We start from the raw sequence: 20,843 nt of genomic DNA on the forward strand, positions 1-20,843 counted from the left end.
AGAAGGCATGGGCAAAAATATATCAAATTGTATTTTAAAATAAAATATCAAATACAGTAGCCTACCATGTATCAAAATAAAATACTGTAATTTTTGAAAATACTAAAAATACTCTTTAAAGGGAGCATGATATCACAACCTTCTATATATGTCTATTTAATATTCATTCATCAGTGCACTGACTGTTGATTAATTGGACAGTGTTTGAGAGCAATAGCTTTTCTCTGTCTACGAGACTGCAAACAGTCAGCAGATCAACTGCTGCTGCCTGTTACATCTCATAAATACTATATCAGAGATGTGCTCAAAAGGTCACAACTGAACTTGTCAAGTGGCACAAACTAACCACCGAACATAAGAGTAACAGAATGTGAGCTTAAAGCAACCTAATGCAGTTATTAACTTCAAACTCATGATACACTGACATATAATATGGAGAATGAAGTCTCTGACATTGTTAATGAATGCCCAGAATATTAATACTGCACTACGCTGTTGATCAGGGAGCATGACCCTTTTAGTTGGTTTTAACTAACTGGATATTGTCTAATTGCTAAATTGTTATTTTGACAGTAAGGGACAAGGTTTTTTCATCTTGCCGCTTTAGGTGATTCATGGGACAACTTTTTGAGCAATGCAGAGCAACCACATAACCGGTTCCATGTGTTCCAATTGGATGATCATGTTAATTTGCCTACTGATGATTAAAAGTTCTCAAGAAAGAAATAAGTTGCCCAATATCAAAGGGACATGCCAGAACATGCTCAGGAACATTGCCCAGCAAAATTGCTCAGAGAGGTGCCTGTGTATCAGACATCACTGTCAAAGTTCTTCCTAAGTTCTACCGAAACGTGTAGGTGTGGGTGAGCAAATAACCATGTGGTTGAGTATGTGGGTTGGTGTGAGAGAGGGAGTGTACTGTATTGTGTGTGTGACCTATAGGCTACTCATCTTGCACCAGATCATCTTCCTGAATCACAATATTCTGATCACAACAAGTCTGGGCAAAGTCAGCAGCAGTCAGAGGCTACATTCATTGTTTTGCACTTTTATGATGTCATCACATCAACAAAAGTTTTGGTTTTACAAAATGATTTGGCAGTAGGCTTATTTTTAAACCACAAATATACACACCTATACAATATCTTGATTAAATACATGTTTTAAATCAATGCATCTACTGCCCATCAATGCATCTACATGCACTTCTACTGAAAGAAAAGTACTTCTTTTTATAGACTATCAGTCCAGATAAGATGGGATATAGGTCAAAGCCCAGGGAACATCATATTCATGCCAGGTAGGTGTCTCTAGCCAACGTAATAATCATAACAAAGTGGCATAAAACAGATCAAAAGCTGAGAAACAAGGTTGGACTAGGCTTATATGACTAAATATATTCCTACTTAGCCTATTGATAAGCTGATAAGTCCAGATAGTTTGACGTTTTTGAAATATTGTGTTGGCTGAATCCACCGATATCAAATTATGTTATTCTTCAGATCAGTGGCTGAATCATACGAATCATAGGGCTGAATAATGTTTTAATCGCAGCATTCTTCTGCGCATGTGCTTACTCAGGACGTACTGACGTCCTCTGTTGTGAAGCCTAGTAGCTAGCAGTAGCAGGGTAGTTGTTTGTAGCTCGTGCATTCAGTCAGAGCTCTAGTGTGGGCGAAGTGGTTCAGTTTATTGTTATATAGCTACAGTAAGGTCGTAATTTTCACGATGGCTGGAACTTTAGCCCGCAAAGCTGTCGACCACCTGAAGAGCAAAGAGTTCAGAGAGTATTTGATGAGGTAACTTGTTAATTGTTGTCGTCTGTCAGCCAAGGTGATAGCTTGCTGTGCTAACCTAGGCTGCAAACTAACGTTAGCTTGCAGCCTAGGTTAGCGTTGGCTGTTTGATAGCTACTTTGACCAAAATGCATGAAGTTATATGTGGTGTTTCTCAAAAACACAAATGGGAAGTTTATCCTCCATAACTTTTTGGAATTAATGTCTGGTTTCCTGCCTCTGTTAACACGGAGACCACCACAACACTGCATGATCTTAACCTTATATGTGAAGGACACGATGCTAGCTTATGCTAACGTACCGGAACGTTAGTAAGCTAACATCATCCTGCTGGCTAGGTTTGCTGTCATTGTAACTGGTGTGTCGATGCCTATGGTTAGTTACATCTTGCTTTAACATTTCCCCAAACTGTTAACAATCGTATCAGATACACGCGTGTCAGATCTGTGTTCCAATATGCATAAGTTATATGATCTCTGGCTAATTTCAGTATTTTCATTTCAATGTATCTGCATCCCTCTCTGCAAACCTTCATCATCATTAAGCACGGTAAGTAGACTTGGTAGACACTGTCTCTAATATAACATCAAAGGGGTATGGGTTTCTTGTGTTTGAATATAATGGCCACTTTAGCTGTTTGCTTGAATTTGTGAGATGTTTGCTTGAATTTGAAGATGTTTGTTTACTTCCCTTCCTGTGATGTAGCATTTCTGGGGTCCAGTGGCTAACTGGGGTCTACCCATCGCTGCTATATCTGACATGAAGAAAAGTCCTGAGATTATCAGTGGGAGAATGACATTTGGTAAATCACAATTTTCCTTCCTTCTCATCATAAATTCTTCTTTTCCCATTGTTTGCTATGAGATTATAGACACAGACCATGTCTGATCTCATAACATTCACTGATAACGTGTGTGCCTTGTCTGAACAGCAAGGTTATCTGATAAGCAAACACCTGTTGTATATTTCAGCTCTGACGTGCTACTCCCTCCTCTTCATGCGATTTGCTTACAAAGTACAGCCAAGGAATTGGCTGCTCTTTGCCTGTCATTTAACCAATGAGACAGCCCAACTAATTCAAGGAAGTCGGCTTATCAAATACAAGTGAGTACTCAGCACTATTATTTAAATCCTAAACGTTTAGACCTTAAATATGCATTTGGGATAATTGGCCTAATGCCGAATCCGAGCAAGCTAGTACTTGCCTAGCATTCATGTCTCCATGGGCTTTCCTGTGGATTTTTGGTCAAAGTGTTTAACTTTGCAAAGGTTGCTCTCTGTGTGGTGGAGCCATGGTGGAATTTATGATAGCATGTAGTCACAACAAAGATGGCGACCTTTGGATGTCACAGTTCAGCAAGCCCGTGAATAAGTTGTGCAACATTTGTGTGGACTTGATGCAAGAGTGATCCACATTGTCATTTACCTAACAGACTTCTCTCTCTGCTCTTTGAGGTGTGAGATTAAACAGTTTGTAGTATACACAGGTCTTGCATGGAAACTTGTAACACTGCTCACATGTAGGAGGTATATATGGTGGTTTCAGCATATGCAGGAGATCAATCAAAAAAGTGATTTAGCAGTACAGAGCAAAAGAAACAGGTCAACATAAGTAAACTAAAGATTTGACCGGTCAGTCTGGCTAGTCATTGATATTGAGGCCCTTAAAGGCTCTTTGCTTCCAAAACACAACTGAGCTGGAATGGATACAGGTCCATGTGGGAAAAGTAGAATATCGTAGAAAAGTTTTTTCCATAGTTTATTTCAAAAAGTGAAGCTTTCATATATTCTAGATTCATTACATATAAAATGAAATATTTCAAGCCAGCAGATCCAAATGTGTTGTGTCTGTTCAGATGCCATCTGTGAACAGTTATGGAGCCTCATGATAGTCAGATTAAATTAACCATATTTTTTAGAGAAAGTAATTGTAAATCGATCAGATTTAACCGTAACACAGCAGGAGGATTAAGGGCTCAGGAAACCGATATTTCTGTGTTATACATTCTTTATTCTAATATTTTGAGATACTGGATTTTCATGAGCTGTAATCAAGATAAAAACAACAAAAGGCTTGAAAATGTTCAGTTTATGTGCAATAAATCTAGAATACATGAAAGCTTCACTTTTTGAAGTAAATTATGTGGGGAAAAAACTTTTCCCACAACAGTCTTATTTTTCTAGATCCACCTGTTTGACTGTATTCTCTGCAAATTTGAAGTGCTTCACAGAGAGTTAAACCTCTGATTTCTCTACACTGAGTATTTTGCTTCACCATCATATTAGATAGGTTCATGTCACCCAGTCTTTTTTTCCCCTTTTTTCAATTATTAATAGTGGATATAGCACCTCAGTAGTATTGTTGGTGTGATAATAATTAGCAATTCATTCCATTTTTGTTTGGTAATTCCACCTGTGTAATGAGTGTCATAAATTCAGTAATCCATAAATCCTCTGTACCTGTGTGGGAAATCCTAGTCCCTGTTTCAGGGTTTGCACTTACAGTATTGAAAGCAGGATGTTGATGCGCCGTAGGTTTGCTCTCTAAATCATAGCTCTATGTGGAGCATGCTGTAACTGAGAAGAGCTGCGTCAGACTGGGCTGAGCTAAGTCGAGCAAAAATAGCTTCTCCATATCCCTGCAAGTTCACACCGCTGTCATGTTGGGTTTTTATTTTAACCAAAAGCCTTGGTTAATCCAGGCATGTGTTTTATACATAGGTTATGTTACTATGTTAGTAATAGAGAGCAATAACAGAAGTTTAATGATGGCTACGTCAAATTTGTCAAGTCAGCAAGTTACAGGTGTTTATTGCCCTCATGTCAGAAAGGCAAGTACAGGTTTGTGTTAGAAATGCCCTGGAACACTGTGCTTCTGCAAAGATTAAAGGTTTTCTTTGTAGTCATTAACTCCACAGAAGGCATGTAAATCCCATTGCTGTACTCTGTTCATATAATAGACCAGTGATGCTCTGTTAGGTCTTCTGGGGCTAAAAGTAGCTCATAACTGGCGAATTTAGGGAAAAACTCCTAAAAATAATGAGCGTGTCACTCGTAACTTTTGGACTCCTAATTTTTTCTTTACTAAGAGTAATTCACAAAGCATTTTAGCCCTAAAAGTAGCACCTAAGTGAGGCAGCTTAGAAGAAGTAATTTTTCCTTAATAAGAGTAGGTCTGAGCAGCTTTGTAAATAGATTTTTCGAGAGAACTCCTAGCTGAAAACTTTTAGTGTGATTTAGGAATACTCCTAGCGGTAAGATAAAATGCTTTGTGAATATGGTGCCTGAACTCTAGGGCTAGATGTAATCTGCAAGACACATGAACATTGTTTTGAGCGGTCTGTTGGCCAACATATCTGTGTCCATTATCTGCTCAAGCCAAATACAGAATAAATAGTATTAAGTGCTATTGCACTCTTCTGTGAGTTATGAAGCATTATATTGGTCCAAAACCCATCTAAAAAGCATACCCAATTAGTATGGATAAAAACTCATTGATGTCTTTTTGCCAATGTCATGCTAAGAAGGCTTCTTTTATTTTCTCACCCGAACTACGTAGTACACAGCCTGGCCAACTAATAGGAAGGGCTGATGAATCGGTCCTTCACATGAACATATTACATAAAAGTTTATTTGCTTATGCAAACATCTTAACATGAAACACATACACATTCAGAAAAGTGTTACAGATTACATATTAAATAATTACAGATTACATATTAAACAATTACATATTAGTCTTGCTTTTATATTTTCAAAGGACAATTTAGTTCATCCAGCTTAGAAATTGTTGTATTTTTTTTTTTTTTTTTAAACGCAGTATCTAATATGCCTTTTCTCGATCATTGTGACTTAACATTTTTTCCCTCCCCCTCCCACCCCTACAGCATGGAAAAGAAGTTGGCTAAGTAATGGACTTCAGGAGGAACACACCTTGCACAGCGGGTTCACAGCAATGGGCTCATTTTTCTCATTTTTGTCCTGCTAATATAATAGCAGCTCTTTAACAATGAACTAATCAGTGTAGAAAGTACCTGCCTCTGGACCAGATTTGTTCTGCAGAGCAGCTATCCAGGCAAAGCGCCTACTTCTTGAATCTTTTGGTTAAATTTTAGTTCTTTTGTCAAAGTTATTACGCACAAATTATGAAATGGCTGGAATGTACATATGCCTTGTTTGACAACTTTTAAAACAACTGGTACAGAAACGTTTCTGTTTTTAAAAAGGGTCGGCCATTATGATAAATACACACACCATACATTCTTATACACCATACATTTTAATTTGGAGTAATTTATTTCAAATGATAATGTTGCCGTCACTGAACAGATGCAATAAACACTGTATTAAAGGGAAAAAGGTTGTGTGACTTTGTACATGTGTGTCTAAAAGACTATTATGCTAATGTGAAAGGCCTGAATATTGATAATGTTTATGATCTCTCTTACCAGATATGTTATTCTCAGTAGGATAATATTGCTTTATCACTGCAGTTGTATTGACATTTTCTTTGTAGAGTCTTATCTATTTCAGATTCTTTCCAAAACAATAAAAACTCCACACCTATAGTCTTTCCCGTAATTTTGATGGTTCCAGACAATAAAGACAAACTTTGATCACTGTAAAATAAAGACTTTTAAGGAAGAGGATTTGTGTAGGTCTACTGCCCCCATAGTGGATGTGGTGCTTGCAAGTAATGCAGTATATTGTGCCATTAGTTCTGTTTGGAAGCTATTGCAGATGTGTATTTGTACATGTGAAACGTGTACGTCTAGATTATTATTTTGACTCCTAAAAAGGTAATTCAGTCTGTTGCCATTTGCACTATATTTGGTTTAAAAACAATAACTAAACACAAACAAACATCTTAAATATAAATATATAAAGACTGTTCAGTTGATATTTTCATCAGGTTATCAGATATTTACAATATTAAATATCGAAATACATCACTAAATAAGGAATACACTGACAGAGTTTAATTTCACTCAGTTAAGGTGCAATATATCAAATAAAATTTTTCAAATTTGTTAAATTTGTTTTCAAGTTTTAGCATTTGTGTAAACTAAGCAGTCTTTGTGCAAAACCTCACAAGTCATCACTGGAGAATGTAAGACCATTTGCCATCTGGTTTTCCAGAATGAGCTCCTCTTCATCATCCTCCTGCATTCAAAATAGACAAGTCAAGTTACTTCAGAAAGTGTAGAAAGCAACCTTGTTGGTCCATACCAAAAGTAATCCCATGTTACTCATAAGATCTAAGTCACTGTAGGAATGTATTGTTTTTGTATTAGTGTCTTGCAGTGTAGAAGTAGAACTACAGGTATAAAAAGATTCACTGGGTAGGTGTTGGGGTTAAGATTTCATTTTGAGCATTCACCAAATGTACTTCTGTACTGCTACACCATGAACTTCTAATCTTTGAGGGCTCTTTTGTTTTGTCTGATGAAGTGGAAAGGAAATATAAATGTTACTTACATCATCTTTCTCTTTGTAATCTTTCTCAGTGCTTCTGTAGGACACCATATGGATAAGCGTGTACACTCTGCAAAGAAGGAGAACAGCCGATTACAATAGCAAAATCTTCAAAAAAAAAGACTTTGAAAGGTCCTCTTAGCTTAGGAATAGTTTAGCTCTCTTAAATAAAGATCAGCACCTACAGTTTTTAATTTGTTGATATCAAAGCAGTCTTTGTTAAAACAAATAGATATAAACAATTTATACTACAGGCCCTAGTGTTCTGTGTGCTTAATATTTAAGTATTATTTTTATAATACTTAAAACTTATAATCGTAATATTTTTATATTCGGTCATGTCATTTCAGAGTGGCCTATTTTGGTTTAAGTTTTGGTTTAGTAGCGTTATACTATGTGAACTACAGAGTATTTCTTATTAGTGATATAATTAAACTGTAATAACGACACAGTATAAAATGGGACCATGCAGTATTTCAAACACATACCGGTGATAAAGCATGGCAAGGAATTGAACAAGTAGAAGAACTGCAAAGGACAGCAGAAACATCAGACTGAGAGGCTCAACAGACATGTATTCTCCCGTCGGTGTGCCATTAACGGGATCAATCTTTGGGATCTTTATGCTGATGACATCAGTGCCGATGGCTTGCAAGAAGAAGGTTGCGACTACCCACAAAAGGTTCAGCATGAAGTACAAAAACACAGCCTGGAGGGGTGGAATGAAAGGGTTGCATAAATATGAAAGAGGTTTTGGAAGTGAATGTACATTGTCCTCATCTGAGAAAATTAATAATTTTACCTTGTTACGCAGAGACTTCAATTCTCGAATCACTTCATCCTGATGAGCTTTGTCATCAACAATGGGGGCCAGATACCTCTCAAGCAGTTTGTCCCAGAAATCCTTCTCATCCTAGATCACATAGGTTCACATGATAACCGACTATTGAGTAGTGATTTCAGTATAAGTAATGTGAAGCATAGAGTAAGATGGTAACACCAATGTTAGGGACAGTCAGCCTAGAGCTCAAGTCCTGAGCTGTTTCCCAAAAGATAGAGTTAGGAACTTGAAATTTATTCACAACCCATTTAGACACTATTATTGGGTTTGGAATCATAGCAGAGTATAAAAATAGGTACGTTCTCTTTTTTCCCTACGTTTTGTTTTCAAAAGACCACAAATTGATTGATTGATTGTAAATGTCGAGCCAAAAAAAAAAAAAAGACAAACCTCAGCCAGTTGCACAACCTGAGGTGCAAGAAGAGTTTTTTCAATGGCTCGTTTCACCCTTCTGTCCAGCCTTTCCATACGGCTGGTCTTGAGGATTCTGCGGGCCGCCTCGTTCAGGGCGTACTGCAGCTCCTCCAGCTGACTCTCTGTGAGCACATCCTCTGGGCCCACTTTGCTGTTCAGTTCGGTGTTCACCACATCGGTGAGGTTCATCACCAGGTCCTCGCACACGTCGTCCTGCTTCTTGTTCCGCAGCGTGTAGCGTATCTGCTCCTGCAAGTTCCTTTTCAGGTTGGCATAGGTCAGCTTCTTCAAGAACTCTATCTTCACAGGGCCAACCCAGTCTATAGGACAAAAGGAAGGAAATATGATGGAAAGTTTTATAGAAAGTTTTAGATAATTAAAGTTGATATCAGTGATGAACATGTAGGCCTCTTTTGTCAGTGCAGTTGAAGTGTGGAATAAATTGGCCTACATAGATAAAGTATATCTATCTATCTATCATACATATATCATATACATCAGATGAACTTCATACCACTTTCAGGCGCTAAATCAGGCGCAAAATCATCTTGGTCATTCAAAATAGGATCATCATTGTCTTCATCTTCATAATTATAATCTTCATCATCATCATCATCATCATCATCATCATCATCATCATCATCCGTTTTCCTTGCACTGCCACTTGTACTCTCACTAAAACAAAACCAGTGAGTGAACAGAAGATCAGACGCCTTATTCACATATAAAATTCATGACATTGCTAGGTAAAAACAACAAAGCCATTCACACATCACTAATCCACAGTGAAATGACACCAAGAGTCAAGCATCAAGAGTGTGTACCTTTTTTCAAATGCTGAATCAGGGTCAGGCTGGTCTACATGGTCTCCTCCAGTTACCTTTACTGTTGGCCTATTGCTCATCATCATTAGCTCTACTTCATCCCGAGCTGTGTTGTTTGGCGGTACGGTCGCTCCGTCGATCGCATCACGAGCCGGAATGGCCACCACTCCGGCAGCCTGAGTGCCTTGGCCAGTGTTGACGGCATGCTGGATCTGCTGGAGGAGTAGGCTCTCTGTCTCCTGAGTCACCTGGCACTTCATGTCCCAGCAGCACATCTTGCAGTTGCGGTCGCACAGGATGCCCACCCGTTTCTCTGTCTCCTTGGCTTTGTTGGTCTCGCGGGTGCCCCAGGACACATTATGCATGTTCACCAGGGAGTAGATGGTGAGCAGCAGGTAGCCACTGGGAATGCAGATGAAGTACATGAGCCCGTAGATGATCATGCTAAACTCCTGAGGGTGGAGCAATGCCGTGACCAGATACATGATGGTCATGGACACCAAGAAAAGCCCAGTGGGGGTGATGAACGTTCCCTGTGTCACCATATCACCTGAAAATAAGTGACATTAACTGTAAATACACCGAATAAAACAAATTGTAAATGACTAGGTGGAAAAAATAACAGAAGCAGTGTCAGATAAGAGACAGGATACTGAATATGTTTTTAACTTTCAAAGGCTGCTTATTTCAGTAGTGGTAAAAGACAATTCCATATTCATTTAGGACTGGTTTAAATGTGAATTCTCTGACATCGGGATGACATTGTTTTTTTTGGGGGGGATCAAACCTTTTTCCTGGTAATAAAATAAAGATCATGACTACATTTTTCCTATTGGCCACCATATTCATCTCTTTCAATGGTAAAATGATGTACCAGAATCAGAATCAGGACTCTAACCAAGGGAACATGTTACTCATATCCGTTAAACTGCACAACACCTCACCAGACTACCATCAAAATGTGGCCCCATTATACATACCAATGATGGAGAAGAATGAAGCTGTCATCAGGAAGGCATACAGAACACTTAGAATCGCTGCAATTGTAATCTGGAAGTTTGTCTTGGCCACGAAGCAAATGATAAGGTAGATGACAGGGGGTACAGATGCTATGATGATAGAAGTTGTGCCTGCGATCTTAAACACAAACTGGAAAGCACCTGTGAATAAATGTCAAAACATTCTGTCAAACATCTCATAGATGTTTGTTCACTCTGAGTGACCTACTTTTGATCTGTAAAGGCAATCAGGATGCACTCTGACCAGGATAATCCATCCTGAAAGCATGTATCCAGAGCGGGCTTTCGCCACACTGATCCATGGCAGTGAAATAACTTTACAGCACAATAGTAATATAATCCCCTGCATTCACACAGCATTTCCATATTCTTTCTAGGGCAGAAATCATAAATATAACACAAGTGTTTGGTAAAAGAATGGTTGATTGGACACAATACTGTATCAGCCTGAGATTGGTTGTATAATCATTCTTTGTTCTTCACTTCCTCAACTGTTGTCATAGGCACTTCATAGACAGTATAGCCTTTGGCCCTCTGGATACAACACTAGGCCCCTGAAAACTTTCTGGATCCACCTGGGCATAGCCTACACGTTTGCATACACCCACCTGCTACCATCAAAGTGACAGAGGCCGGCCCAAGGATGGAGGATCCCACTGTGAAAATCTGGTAGAAGATGTAGATCATCGAGATGGAGGTGTTCCTCTTTACTGTTTCCCCTCCACTATGGAGCAGGTCCAGGGTGTTGGCCAGGGTGGAGGGCCCCCAGCGACGTCTCTGGTTGTAGAACTCCTTGAACTCCTCTGGGGAGTTGGTGTAGGCGTCCGACGCAGCGTTGTACTCCACACGCCAGCCCTGCTGCAGCAGTAGTGTGCACAGCCAGCGGTCCTCACCTGTATAGAGTGAGCATAGTGCTTTTAGATGGTTTGTAGCTCTATTATCCTCTTATTTATGTTTATGTCTATGGTTCTTAGCAGACACCTTTGTCCAAAGTAACTTACAATAACTATAAACATTATGTCATCATTAAAATGAGTTTAAAGTAAGGTCATATCAAAAATGTCATAGTCGTATCAGCTACATCAAAAATAATACAAATAATAATAATAGACTAAATGATTTAACAGAATAATAGTAATAATAAGCCCTAATAATAACAATAACGTTTAACATAATATGCAAACCATGACATTTGTGAAGATAATTAATTAGTTAGAAACAAGGTAAACAGATGAAAAACATGTAAGTGATAAGACCTTTCATCCCTTTCCCTCTCTTCCACTATATGATACTAGCATAGAAACATAACCATGCCTTTAGTTCAAGGTGAAATTACCTTGGTCATACTGAACATACTCTGAAGCTCTGGTTGCTTTGGTGGTGTATCTTTTCAGAACATTGTCATCCATCAGTGCAGAACCCCTGAATAAACTGAAACACCCAGGACTACAAAGGACAGATCCAAAGACGTGTTCAGCAGTCTTCTGCAACCAATGACCCACTGCATATTCAAACTTCTGATACCACACCATTGGACCTGTGTAAAATGTATATGACCAGAGGTTTAGGTTTAGGTGGATGGATACATTCATACATTCATATAGCCTACAGTATACATAAATGCGTATTATTGCCATAATTTGGCAATTTTCTTCAAAGTGATATACAAAGGATAAAAAAACATACATACACACAGTATATACATATATTTGTTTTAAAAGTCACATTTTTCAAACAGCATTTGTCTAATTAGTTAATTAGTGTCTGATTAGTTCATTTGTTTGAGATGTGAATAATCATTGTTGCTGTTATTTATGTTTTTTACTTTAAAGGTCAACTATTTTACCCCTTTCCCCACAATTTTAAAAAGTTTCTTGAGGTCTTAAAGAAACATCTGTGTCATATACTTTGGTCAAAATACCAAAGGAAGAAGCACCACAACACCGTTTTCAACCCTGTGTGAAGTGAGCCAAATGATACAGAAATTCGACTTAAAATTGTTTCATTGGTTTAATTTCATTATTCTTAATAATCAGTTGATTCCATCTAAGGAGAGGGAGGGGGTTGTCCTGTGAGGAAATTTGTTCTTTGCATTTTACCCATCCGGGGGTAATGCACACACACACACACACACACACACACACACACACAGACACAGTGGCAGCCTATTTTGGTGTTTTTGCATTTTTAGCCATCTTAGACACCCAAATTACAAAAATACATTTGTAAAAGCAATGAAAAAGTGTCAATTTCATAAAATGTATGAAATGATATTGATATTGTTTTATGAGTTTAATTTCATTATGTTTTTTACTCTTTTTCTTTTAATCTAATGTTTTATAAGTGGCTTTGGAGGAATGCATTTGCTAAACACCTCAACCTTAACATAAAAACACATACACAAAGAGAGACATAGGGAGAGCGAGTGCGCACACACATGTTTAAAGATTGATAATTTACACTATAGTGACTCTATTCTTATGAGTAGTCTCTGGGAGACTCAACTATAGTTTCTTACCCATTCCAGTTGGATGAATTCGCCCACAGGCAGCACCGACACAGTCATACATTCGGAGACGGTCAACCAGCAAGATCACAGCTGCAGGTTGGAAGTCAGTATCTCCATCCAGTGCCAAGATGAATGTGTTGTCATCAGAGATGTATCTTCTTTTACTGTCATTGTCAATATTTGGCAGGTGGAAGCTTTCCCCATCTAACGAGATGAGACTGGCACGGCAGATATTATTCTGCCTCTGTTGGGACAAAAGTCCAGTCTTGTTACAAATTGTTGTAATGGAACCTGTACCAAAGAGCTGTCCTGAGAACAAATTCCACCAGCCTGGCTGTGTGGTCATTAAATTAATCAATCAAATTATGCCCACTTGCATTTCAAAATTGCTTTTGGAATAAATAATGAGGTGAAATGAACTAAATTTAAAAAACAAACTCTAACAAGGCTGGTAAAATCTTCAGTTTATCTCTAAGTAATTAAGATATGCCTTTTCGATTTTCATGAAATGACCAGTGTGTGCGAAAAGTCAGTTCCTGGTTGGGTCTTATGTTTAACATTATCAGGGTGATAATTATAGGAATGTTCAACAAGCAACCTACTGTTATCTTCGGAGGATTTTTTGCGTTGTAGCCCTTCCATCCAAGGAGATAGTAAAGATACATTATCTACAGGTGGGTAAAATAAAGTTTCAAACAAACACAGTTAATCTTATCATCAAAATGTAAACTTTGAATTTTGATTCATAAGGTATTACGGATCATTTATTTATATAAATAAATCAGACTTGTTAGTGATTGGAAAATGGAATCTTACCTGTGACCATCTTTTTTTGTTGCGGATCCGTTGTTTATCTTTCAGATGCACATACAACATATTTCCCTCTGGCATGACAAAAACCAGTCGCCCACCATAGGGAGTTTCGACAATTGACACTTCATCTGGTTCTTTATTTGTAAATACCCTGTAGGTGACAATAATGTCATTAGGCTCTGACATTTTTCATCGCTGGCACGTAAAAAAAGAAAAAAATATTTGTTGTAATCAAATGTTTACCTGTACACTTCCATGACAACATGGATGAGATCATTTACATAGCTGTTGACCAATCTTTTGCCATCTTCTGTCATAAAGGCGTCATCAACATATGTGTGGCACTCAAAGTCAAAGCAGTCATTATGTTCCTCCTTTGGATCACCTCTGTATCTGTCCAACCTACAAGCAACTTAGGGTTATTGGACAGTTACAGAGAAGTATGTAAGCAATAATCAGAAGCTTGATCCCACTGTACCTGAACATTGATGTGAGAATTTTGAGCATTTCATCATAGGTTTCATGCCACATGGTTGCACAAAGGTAAATCACGCAGTTCTCAATGTTGTCTTCCTTCTTACTAAAAAGAGAGACAATTATAAGGATGTGAAATGGTCATATGGGTTTCAATAGAGTAAAAATATCGGAATACACAAGATTATCAAGATCACCTTTCCGTGGCACTTAATTTAACAACTTTCATTTTGGTGTTGAGCAGCATAGACTGGTCAATGAATGCAGATTCGTAGAGGCGACGGACAAATAACTGTGCGGTTCTTTCAATCCTCTGGACCTTGATTTTCCATACATAATGTGTTGCGGTGACCAGTCCAAGCCACATGCACACCCCTTCCAGAGCAAGCATGGCAAATGGCCATGATTTATATGGGTTATTAAGGGAAGTCCGGCAAATGCTCCTAGACACTTCTATCATTACATCCGTACTGTTTTGATTTTTGGCCAGCATTTCTGGTAGGCTGTTGCAAAATCCTTCGAACCCATTCACCTCGGGGTCGTATGGTGTCATTGTGCCTGCTTTGGCAAAGAAGAGGATGAGGCCGAGCAAGAGGGTGGCCGGCCCGGTGAGGACAACGGGGAAAGCGAAGCTCATTCTCACGGCGTGGATTTTACATGCCACCACTCCGAACCAGTGGCAGAGAGCTGAGCAAATGGCCTGCAGGGCAAAAAGACTGAGGCCCTGGTCTCTCATCTGGCCAGGGAGGTTAGCAAAGTCATCCCACACAATCCTATCTACCGGTGCTAAAAAACAGTAGTACACAGCCCACACTCCCACGGTGACTAACATCTTCAACAGGCTGGAGATGATCATCACAAAGTCTCTGAAGCTGTCTAACTCAGTGAGTGTATCTTGGATGATGTTGCTGGCTTGAAGTGGATTCTCCCACCAGTTCAGTGACACCAGGAGAGATGCGAATATGCCAACGGCGACGTACACATAGCATTCTGGCGCACCGACTGGCATCTTTGAGGTGACACGTACATAGTAGTCCATGCAGACCAGTGCGTAGCCAGTCATGGTGAGGAGCAGGGAGCAAACGGGGAAGATGAGTTTCCAGCTCTTTTTCTGGAGGCGAAACACGATCTGCAGTATGGAGGACACAAAGCCAATACCACCAGAGATGAAGAGAGTGGTGAGGATGTCAAAATAGGGCATCACGATCAGCACAAGGATTGCAGTCCCAAAGGCCACCAGGCTCTCTATCAGACACATCTGAAAAGGAAATCAAACACACACACACACCAACAGAAATCCATTTGAGTTGACACATGCAAACATACCCATCCATGACATTATCACTGTCTGGTTTTAGGTTGTTGTTGATGTTGTTGTTGTTGTTGTTGTTGTTACATAACCAAATAAAATGTCAAAATAAAAGCAAAAGTTAAAAAGTCGTGCACATCCAGGCACAACTTAATTCTATATGCTGGACAGAAAAAAAATGAGACAAATCAAAAAGTCTAGAGTCCACACATTGTTCCCAAAATCATTTAATGGTATTTTACCAACACATGTGACATTGCAGGTCCTATTTTGTGTCCTCAAGCACGATAGGATCATGTAGAAGCATCATGGAAATGTCTCATGTGGCGGTAAAGTGCCATTAAATAAGTTTGGGAGCAGCATCTAGTTAGACTTTTCAACTCAGAATAATAAAAGCAAATCTGGAAAAGTACTCAGTGGACGCTAACATATTACATACATGACATAGCTGATCACATACAAATATCTGATACAGTGTAATCTTTTGTTGAAGTGCTATGTTTGACTGTGTTGATTGACTCACAATGCCCAGTGTCTTCCCCTTTGGGGTGCTCGAACTCTTGAAAACACATTTCCAGAGTGACTTCAGGAAGACGAGAAAGTTTGGTACTATGAGGCAGAACATCATTAGGATCATGTAGTACTGTTTTTCTTGGGGAGATCCAATTGCAAATGGACTTGACAGTGTGCTCAGGATCAGCAGAGAGCCCTGAAATGTCATATAAAGCGCAACAATTAGACTAGAAGTGTTTCAGGGTATTACTATGTAGTGAACAGAGACATTTAACATATTTTATTGTAGTAAACTACTGTATGTAGTAGTTTTAGTAGTAAAGTAGTAGTAGAAGTAAAACTACTTTAAAGTAGTTTTACTTTACTTTAGTTGTCCCATGCATGAAGGCCTTATAGTCGCATGAAGGACAGAAGAACACACCTGTTGTTACTCCTGACCACCCATGCCATGAACTGTAATTCTGTGACCCAGAATGGACCACTGTTAGAAAATGTAAATGCAAGAAAAGCTTTTGCCATGCTACATCACTATAAGACGATTTAGCAAGCTAGTATCATGGTTTTAGCAGAGTTAACTGTACTTAATTGGCTCGTTGGTTAAACCAAAATCCATTATTGATGCTTTACATAAATACCTAAATCACTGGCTATCTGGGTGTATTTCCCCCATCAAGCGAGTTAGATAGGCTATTTTGAAAATTCTCATGAATATTGTCATAACAGCAAACAAATACATAAGGTAATTGAAAAATCATTTGTCCTTGTACTCCAAAATTGTATAGTTGTGCCAGTGGCCTATAGACATCTTTTGTTCCACAAAAAACACGTAATTAATTTGGTATACATATCCACGTGAACACAAACATTAACATTAACGCTAACTAAATAGTTTCTGATCAGACTAACACATTAGTGATTCTAGGTGACAGGCCCTTCTTGGTAGCAATCAACAAGGATAACTGAAACAGCTGTAGAAGCCAAGGTGCAAGGTGCAACTGAATAGTTTCCAACTTAATATGTGGCCATGGAGATGGTACACAGCATCAAAACAATAAATCATCTCAGTGTCATCACTTTTCCTACAGGCAGTAAATGTATCTGACAAAGCAGCTCCTTAACTATATGAATCATGATCAGATCATGTTACCACACCCTTATGTTACATTTTGCCTGATCTTCTTTTGTAAGTAAAGACAGTAACTCCTAAATAATTATAGTCACACCATCATTGGTGGACAGTTTCACATGTATAAGTAATGGAAGTAGAATGTGTAAAACCATTTATCATACAGTTTACCTTGCTGAGGACTGCTGTTGTCAGGACCAAAAGGCCAACAATGATTGCCACTAGATGTTGTGCCAATTGAAAACATCTTCTCTTCTGTTCCTTTTCAGCACCGATGGGATTCAGTTGAAAGGGATCCCATGTGTCCCTGCACAGAGTGACAGACAGGCTATGGTCTCAGATGTTCATGACAAAAATGTTAAAATTCTTGTTCTTCCCCATAATGCCCAAACATTGGTTGTTGGATTGAGGTCAGTTGATGAGCTCAGTATCACTTTGCTACTTTTAACCAGGATTTTTTTCCTGGTGGTAGGTTTTCTGAATATCTCAGGATACCTGCGTGAATTGAATTGGTTTATAAAGTTTTTATATATTGTTTAATGAAAATGATTATAAAAGATATAAGAAAAATCCGCACACTCCAGTCTGTGCTAATGAAAATTATTAAAATTTCAGTTGGGAAAAGGCTTTGGTGAAAAGTTATAACCATGGTTACGGAATTTTTTAAACTTCTAAAATACTAAAATACCGTTTCACACCAGAATTCACACAATTATTGTAGGCTATGATCTGAATTTTGAATTCCATGGTAGTTCAGAAAGACCTTTCACCAGTAACCCACCAATAACCCTTTCACCATGGACCCAACGCCATAACTAGCTTCAGCAGTCTATAGCGGCCATTTTGGTAAGTTTTGGTAAGTTATTTTGGGCAGTTATTTTCCTATTCAAGTGAATGGGGAGGCATATGTAAGGGAGGTCATAATGACACAAAAAGCAAAAAAAAAATGACACACCCCCCCACATTACTAAACTAGTAAACACAGTGACAATGTTATATAGGGATGCACATCCACAGTGTCAGACACTCCATTCTTCATGTAACCCCATGTACATGTAGCCTCAAAATGAATTTGAAGATGTTATTTTAAGGTAAAAGAAAACTTAAAAGAACTGAGTCCCAAATAAAATGTCTCCTCGGGTTAATGATAACTCCATTCACCCTATTATTACTTTGAACTGTAATGGCACCTGTCCATTAGGCCATAGTGAAGCATGTTAAGAAAAACCTCATACAATTTTATTTGGACATTGATTGTACAACCACTTTGACTAACATTGATTCCTGACACTCCATAGAATAAACCTATACATTTAGCCCCACAAGTAAGTGGATCGGGGGAAAAACAATGTTTTTTGTTCCCAATGTTTTTTGTTCCCAAACAACCTGTCTGTAACTTTGGCGCTTAGGTAACATTAGCTCAAAAACTTAATGATTGGAAATGGTAGAAAATGTAAATGTTCTTACCTGTGTCTTCCCTCCCTCTTGTTGCCCCTGTACTTCAATTCCTCCATGCCGGTGAACACAGGCACAGTCCGTTCACAGATTGTTAAATAAACTAATTCACAGTTAGTGTGTGCTTAAATCACAGGTGGAGATTTATCTCTGAACCTTCGTCCCTCCTTTCCTTTTTACTGTGCCTTTCTCATAAACAGGTTCAAGGATCATGTGGACGGCACTCTGGAATATGGCTTGATTGCCTTTTATCACCAGTTTATTTAAGGTACATATGAGGAAGAAGTTCTCAAGAATACTTTGGTACAATTGTTACGTAGTGAGTAATACAGACTCAGTCTTAAGTTAGGAGAACCAATAAGGAAATGGTGAGAGGTTATGTGTTTATATAGACATTATATAGACATTTCTAGTTAACACAGACAGAAGGTTTCATCGTCTGATGAGAAAGTGGTTGTATATGTAAATGACAATTAAAAAAAACATTCTAAGTGTTGTCTGTTGTCTGGGCGTGGAATTTCCTACACTTGAGTCATTAATTGGTCCTATCACAAGCACTTTGACCTTTGTCTGTGTACCACACCCAACTGAACTGAGGCCTCACCACACATAAACTGGCTTATTCTATTTTCATTATGTCAATAATAACATCTACAACTCTATAACAAAGTTCATATTGCAGAGCATTTCATGCATTTATCAGTGCATTTGATAATCTCCCATTATTGAAGGTTAAGGCCTTTTGAAGTTTAGGCTGCTAAAAAAGTACATGCTTCTCATAAAGTAGTTATAAGAAATCTGTTCACTTCAAACAATATTGCTACATTTGAAAAAAGCATTCATAATAAAGTACAGTACAGTGCCTATGATAACAAAAAGTGCTAGAACGGTATGGTGATATGATTATCATCTTAACAAATCAATGAATCATAAAAATGGACAACAATAGAGAGCAAATCAAGAGCTAATCATGTTACCTCAGATACCTGCATAAAATGCATATGATACATTTAGATATTCAATAATTTGAAAATTTGAAATTTGTCTTTCACAACATATACTGTATATATAATAATGATAATTCTATAACAGTATATAGAACAAGCATAGAGCACAAAATGCTTTACAGACAAACAAGAAAAACAAACAATAGTAATAATAATAATAATAATAATAAACAAAATAATAGAGAAAGAAAGTTTAAACTTCCAAAGACAAAGTTAAACTAAGAAAGGAGAAAAGAAAGGGGAGAATACAGTATGGCATTCAAAACAAACAAAAAATGATGACAATAATCATAATAATAATAATAAATTAGATGACAGAGACAAAGGTGAAATCACTCACTTATTAAGGAATTAAGACAATTAAATAAAAATGGGTCTTGAGACTAGATTTAAAAACAGCCACTGATGGTGCAGATTTAATGTTGTAAGAAAGGCTATTCCAGAGCTTGTGCTCAAACTTCAATGATCGGTCATCCCTATTAAAAATCTACTTTCTGGAACAGCTAAAAGGCCCAGGTTGGAGGATCTGAAGGGCCTGGACTGTAGGGGGTTAGTAGATAATTTATATAGTTAAGTGCCAGACCATGTAATGCATTATCAGTTATTGAGAGGATTTTAAAATCTATCCTAAAACTCACAGGCAACCAGACTGAATATGATATGTATATACTGTATGTTGTGAAAGACATTTTCCTAAAACACAAAATGACATCTTGCAACATTATGCAACTATCATTACATGTTTTAAACAATACAGAAAATAGGACCAATAAAAAGTCAATAAATACTAGAGTTACTGTATCCTTGTCCAAGAAGTATATATTTTATTTAATGGGCTAATTATTTGCTTTGTACTTTGGCTTAAGGTCTTCTTGCAGTTATGTTGAAAGTCTATTATCCTGTTATCTTTGTGTGTTTGTCAAATGAAGATATTCCATTCAATGAAACTGTCAAAGAAAGTGCTGGAGGTTCTGTCAAGACATTAATATATCTCATTAACAAAAAAAGTATAAAATCTGTGTCCACAATAGCACTGACATAAGTCATTAGCAAAGGCAAAGACAATTTCAAGCTCAATTTCGAGTAAAATATGCTTTTATACCTTTTCATTGTCTAGATTCTCATAAGACTTTTTCAAATTATTTTTGATGACTGCAGACTCGGTTCCTTGGTAGGCTATGAAGTGAATCAGCGTTTGCAGTCTGTAGAGGCAAACAAATGGAAGTTTGAACTCCTTTGTTAGGGGAGAGTTTCATCAATTGTACACT

The 20,843-nt window shown here is 37.9% G+C and overlaps 2 protein-coding genes across 2 annotated transcripts; one reads left to right on the forward strand and one right to left on the reverse strand.

The window, feature by feature from the left end:
• Positions 1 to 1,605: 1,605 nt before the first annotated feature.
• On the forward strand, positions 1,606 to 6,155 carry mpc1 (mitochondrial pyruvate carrier 1). Its single transcript, XM_048269797.1, has 5 exons — positions 1,606 to 1,799; positions 2,342 to 2,345; positions 2,502 to 2,598; positions 2,768 to 2,900; positions 5,684 to 6,155. Exons 1-5 carry the CDS (start codon positions 1,729 to 1,731, stop codon positions 5,706 to 5,708), a joined length of 330 nt encoding a protein of 109 aa, XP_048125754.1. The 5' UTR covers positions 1,606 to 1,728; the 3' UTR covers positions 5,709 to 6,155.
• On the reverse strand, positions 6,057 to 18,709 carry chs1 (chitin synthase 1). Its single transcript, XM_048269796.1, has 19 exons — positions 18,581 to 18,709; positions 17,285 to 17,420; positions 15,998 to 16,183; positions 14,363 to 15,423; positions 14,170 to 14,271; positions 13,935 to 14,093; positions 13,695 to 13,842; positions 13,481 to 13,546; positions 12,888 to 13,122; positions 11,706 to 11,906; positions 10,978 to 11,262; positions 10,331 to 10,510; positions 9,351 to 9,900; positions 9,041 to 9,201; positions 8,503 to 8,846; positions 8,074 to 8,184; positions 7,760 to 7,980; positions 7,275 to 7,341; positions 6,057 to 6,959 (listed from the first exon to the last, which is right to left on the reverse strand). Exons 1-19 carry the CDS (start codon positions 18,625 to 18,627, stop codon positions 6,885 to 6,887), a joined length of 4,335 nt encoding a protein of 1,444 aa, XP_048125753.1. The 5' UTR covers positions 18,628 to 18,709; the 3' UTR covers positions 6,057 to 6,884.
• Between the last annotated feature and the right edge of the window lie 2,134 nt (positions 18,710 to 20,843).

Source organism: Alosa alosa, chromosome 18 (genome assembly GCF_017589495.1).
Source record: "Alosa alosa isolate M-15738 ecotype Scorff River chromosome 18, AALO_Geno_1.1, whole genome shotgun sequence".
NCBI classification, from domain to species: Eukaryota; Metazoa; Chordata; class Actinopteri; order Clupeiformes; family Clupeidae; genus Alosa; species Alosa alosa.